The sequence below is a fragment of the Etheostoma spectabile genome, chromosome 16 (genome assembly GCF_008692095.1).
Source record: "Etheostoma spectabile isolate EspeVRDwgs_2016 chromosome 16, UIUC_Espe_1.0, whole genome shotgun sequence".
In the NCBI taxonomy this organism is placed as follows: domain Eukaryota; kingdom Metazoa; phylum Chordata; class Actinopteri; order Perciformes; family Percidae; genus Etheostoma; species Etheostoma spectabile.
The window spans coordinates 11,278,736-11,283,801 of NC_045748.1; the positions used below are offsets into that span (position 1 = coordinate 11,278,736).

General features: G+C 40.6%; 1 protein-coding gene across 2 annotated transcripts in view; it reads right to left on the bottom strand.

The window, feature by feature from the left end:
* The window catches only part of dmgdh (dimethylglycine dehydrogenase), a 15,414-nt gene extending 10,775 nt beyond the window's left edge, over nucleotides 1-4,639 (bottom strand). For both annotated transcript variants that reach the window (XM_032540398.1, XM_032540397.1), the window contains exons 1-5: nucleotides 4,378-4,639; nucleotides 3,936-4,104; nucleotides 2,103-2,201; nucleotides 1,850-2,014; nucleotides 1,041-1,245 (exon numbers count right to left, since the gene is read on the bottom strand). In XM_032540398.1, the coding sequence (XP_032396289.1) occupies nucleotides 1,041-1,245; nucleotides 1,850-2,014; nucleotides 2,103-2,201; nucleotides 3,936-4,104; nucleotides 4,378-4,499 (760 nt within the window). In that variant the 5' untranslated portion in view covers nucleotides 4,500-4,639. The remainder of the gene's footprint in view (nucleotides 1-1,040; nucleotides 1,246-1,849; nucleotides 2,015-2,102; nucleotides 2,202-3,935; nucleotides 4,105-4,377) is intronic.
* Nucleotides 4,640-5,066: the final 427 nt, after the last annotated feature.

Sequence of the window (5,066 nt, forward strand, 5' to 3'; positions counted from 1 at the left end):
AAAAAAAAAAAAAAAAACATAAAAAAAGAAAACATTAGTCTGTACTCCCAAAAGCCTGCATTTGCCCATTCAATATCAATAAACAACATGAGAAATGTTAAATTTGCTTCATGTGGGAAGAAGATTCATGCAGACACACGTTCGATATCTATCAGTTTGTCATTTCAGTCTCTGGATACAAAAAGCAGCTTTAAAAAAAAACTGTCTCTGTCGGGAGGTGTGCATGTGCTGCTGCTTCAAGATTGGATGAAATCTGAACCGTTGGCCTGTTTGGATTGGCTGTCGGACACAGGGAAGGCAAAAGGCCAGCGGGACCAGCAACATGACTGGCTTCAACCAGAGTACAGAATGTGCAAATTTGCAAAAGCCAGAAATATGGAGCAAGAAGATGTCAAATAAGCAAATGACAATTTGTTCTGTGAGGTCTTAAAGGTGTTATTTACAATTTAATGTTTGTGAGAGTACTAGGACAATTTAAAAGGGACAAGGTTTTCACATTGCTGTGACTCTCAAAACACCATTTTAAACATGCATATACTATATCAGCATTCTGATCCATGAGTTTTACAGTATTAAGTTACAATGCTTTTCATTTTCTATTTGTTTGTTAGTTCATATTAAGATGACTTTCTGCAGAAAAAAAAGGTAGAAAAATAGAGCAGTTTGTAGAGCAGTGACTATGGGATGAGTCTGCATTGTGTATCAATCAGCAGATAAGATATCTGAGATGAGATATCCTGTTCTTGAGTTTCATTTTAGCATGGGACGGTCACATGTGGAAATATGACTTAAAGTGTTTGGACTGCAGCGTGTACGAAGCTCTAGTTGTTTGCACGTCTGAAGAAAACAAAACACTCTAACTGGTGCAAACTTTCATGCAAAAAATTAAACTTTTAAACCTCTTTAAAGGCTGAAAAAACTTAAAGCAGACATTCAATATTTTTCCATGCATGTTCCTAAAGAAATACATGAGACATTCACAATTATCTCTGGTTTGAGAGCAAATGTGCATCGGGAAGCAATAATATTCAAGTACAAACCTGTTGCATTGACGATGCGATTGGCGCGAATAGTCCCATGAGGAGTCTGAACGTCCCAGTTCCCGTCAGCGGTCGGGGTGAGGGCGGTGACCGGGGCCGGGTTGTAGATTTGGGCACCGTACATACGAGCACCAGCAGCCATAGCCATGGTCAGAGAGTAAGGGTCGATGTGGCCGTCTCCGGGGGTGTACAGACCCGCCAACACCTGGAAATATGGAGAAACTTTCATGGAGCAACAAATATTAAGCAGTAATACTGAGATAGTGAATCTTGACCTATCTTCCCAAGTCCTGACAGCGGAGATGGCGAGAGGGGAGGGACATCCGGTGCATGGGAGACACGCCGGGTGTCAAGCTTTATCTTAGTTATGTATATCTGTTGAGCCCGACTATGGTTTATCTAACCAAAAGGTTTTATACATTCACAAGCAATAATGTGCTAAGCAGATTTCATGGCAATCTGACTAATATTAGATGATTTAAAAAGTGGAAGGTCCAAAATGGAAATGGTTCTACCTCTGAGGAGCATGAATACTTATAGTATAAATCATGGCAATCTGTCCCGTAGTTGTTGAGGCTCTCTACCAAACAGATTGACCAATCTACCAAGACACTAATAGGCAGACTTTAACATCCTTTAGAAATTAGATAACTAGGTGAATTTCTGCAGAAATTCAATCACTTTGTATAGGAGATTATTTGATAGATGTACATTTCTGCTTTAAGAGGATCGGCAGGAACAAGCAAAATAACTAATCAATCGCATTCTCTGTAAGAATAATAACTAATATGTCCATGGTTCCGACAGACCTTGTCTATATTGAGCAGTGGGAAAAGTTTGTGGATTTTCTCCGGTCCGATTAAGTACTGCTCCGTCACATGCCAGTGCGTGCGTGTCATCTGGTACTTCATCTCATCCACTCGAGCCGGCGTTGACGCAATACGGATGCTGCCGGGCTGATGGAAGCCCACTGCCTGCAGATAAAAAGACAATATGAATGACATGTGCGCAAGCAAAACCTCAGACACATCAGAGTTAGGAAAGATTAGCGAGGCATCTTGCCTGTCCAGTTTCAGCCTCCAGGGTCTCGTATAATTTAATGCTGTCATAGTGGACTTTCTTGACATTAATGCCTGGGTGGTAATATGTTGTTAAACCAGCCTGAAAGACAAAAACAAACCACGAGAAGAAAATACATCCACAAAAACATAACACTCACAGACTTAAATCTGCATTTTTGCTTGGAAAAAGCTGTAAACACAACCCAGACATCCCATTTAAGTTGATGTGTTCGCTAAACAGTTTCCTGTCTACACATCCAGCAAGACACAAAGCAACATTACGACTCATTTAGAGGCGGGTTTGTGTCCACCTGGGAAATTTTAAATCAACTTTTCCCTCTCCTTTACCTCAGTTTTGGTCTACCACCAACTTCGCTGACTAATATCTGTCTCATATCATATCTGTGTGACTCAGTCTACCACTTGGTTAGTTTTTAAAAAGCTAACAACGCTAATGAGAGCTGGGAGAATGAACCAAAACAGTGACCATATGTGTAAAAAATGAGCTTAAAGAGGCTGCTACAGAGTTCAGAGTTAAGTGATAATTTTCATCACTATTAGTGACCCCTTTTTATACAGAGTTGGCGTGTGCACAACTCATTGGGACACACCAACGCCCCCCATACCTCCCCCCGCGGGTGAAGATAGTAACATAATAAGAGTAAGTTCCACCCTTTGACATGTCAAACGTGTATTAATAGCATCACAGTGGAGTCAATGAGGGACGGTGTAGATGGGTCAAGAGTCCTCAGATGCCTTGAAAACTTGTAACAGCTGTTCTCGATGGATGTGAACGTGTCTACTGAATGACGCAAACAGAAAAAGGCTGTAAACACGTTCACTAAATTAGGCTGTCGAGGAAGAAGCTCTCCGTACTTGTGTCTTAGAGTTCCCATTAGCCTTAGATGTTCACCGGTCAGTTGGAATATCATTCAGAGGACAGATTGACTCATTTTGCTTAAAATGATCAAGAAAATGCCCTGTTATTAAAAGAAAATCCAAGATCAGACATTGTGAATCAATGTTTCACAACTGAATAAGAAATTTAGAATTAATTAGAAATGAATTGATCAAAAGAAAATCTACATTTTCCTTAATCAATTAAATGTTTCTCATTAGTCAAGTGGAAATAACAAAAAGATTATCCGATTCCAACTTTTCAAATATGAAGATTTTATGCTTTTTTTTTTTGCCCTAAACGACACTTTATTTAAGTAAGTATTTAAAAGGATGTCACTCTGGGCTCCTTAGATGAACAAAACAACTAATCCAGACAATAATCTGCAGGTTAATCAAAAATTACAAAAATTGCTGGTAGTCGCAGCCCTAGTTTTATGAGATGAGAAACTAAATATATTTATTTGGGTTTCTAGACTGTTGTTGGGAGAAAGCATTGGGCTTTTTTTTTTTACCATTTTATAGACAAAAATATTTAATGGAAATGTGTTTTAGTTCACGCTCACAGCTTTGGGAGTGTATCAATATGCTGGTGTTAAGTAACTCAGATTTTTTCTATTTTTGTTATTGCCACTCTTCATTCTAACCCCAACCGGCCCGTCAGACCCGCCTACCAAGAGCTGGGTCTGACCGAGGTTCTGCCTAAAAGGAAGTTTTTCCTCGCCACTGTCGCACTGTTGCTTGCTCTGGAGGAAACTAGAACTGTTGGGTCCTTGTAAATTCCGGAGTTGTGAGATAATTCTTGTTATGAATTGATACTATAAATAAAATTGAATTGAATTGAATCATCTGGGTTTTCATCCAAACTATGCCCTCCTTCATAATCACTGTACCTAATACATAAAATGAGACTTTTATGAGACTTTGGTAGACGTACGGCGTGCCAGGTGGAGCCAGCCGTCAGCTCAGACTTCTCCAGCAGCACCACATCCTTCACTCCACCTTTGGCCAGGTGATAGGCCACGCTGACCCCCACACATCCCCCACCGATGATAACAGTGTCTGCGGTGTCCTTCCACCTCTTCCTCAGCGCTGAGGACGCATCGCTGAAGATGGATAAAATGATGATGATGATGATGATGATATGTTAATCATTACAGCTCCGACATTTGTTGGACACATCTGAAACCAGAGCTGACACTGAGGCACCGTGTTGACCATGACTACTTTAAGTGCAACATTTCTGCATAAAGTTGACCAGCTGTGCAGCGCACGCGTACACATAGACGCACTGCAAGGTAATAATGGCTGTTTTACACACTCATAAATAACTTATTGCCTGACCAACCCGAGTATAATGAAATGTGAACAAAACTCACCCCTCTTGTGTTTGTTTTCTGGAAGTGCAGCAGATGGTCCGGATGGGAAGCCCAACACTGCCCCGACACGCGGCTAAACCTCTCCGCATATGACTGTTGATTAGATTTAATATCCGCGACATAATTGAGGTAATATTACATGCAACTTACAGCATAACCAGCCCCCCCCCTCTCTCTCTCTCTCTCACCGCCGAGTGTGCTCGTTACAAATATCCCTGTTTTGCACTGACAGCTGTGTTGGCACGCCCACAGGTAGTCCGGACGAAACATGACCCGGAACAACCCCCAGCATGTTTACGCTTTGAGTGGCACATCCCCAAATTTAGGCCACATAGCTCCTGATTAAACGTATGTGATTTAATTAATTGATTTATTCTATCTACAGCCATTGCTACCATGGGGTAATATTACTTTCTGCAGTGTTGGAAGAAGTACTCAGATCCTTTATTTAAGTAAAAGTACCAATCAAAACCAAGTAAAAGTCCTGCATTTAAAATCCTACTGGAGTAAAGTAAAGCAGCCTACAGAAGACAGCGCAGATGTATTGGCATCAAAATGTACTTAAAGTATTAAAAAGTAAAGGTTTCACCGGAAAATGGCCTGTGCCCCCATTATTATTCTAACACTTATCTTAAACATACAGTACATATATAGAGAAAGAATTGAATAGAATGCCTTTATTGTCATTA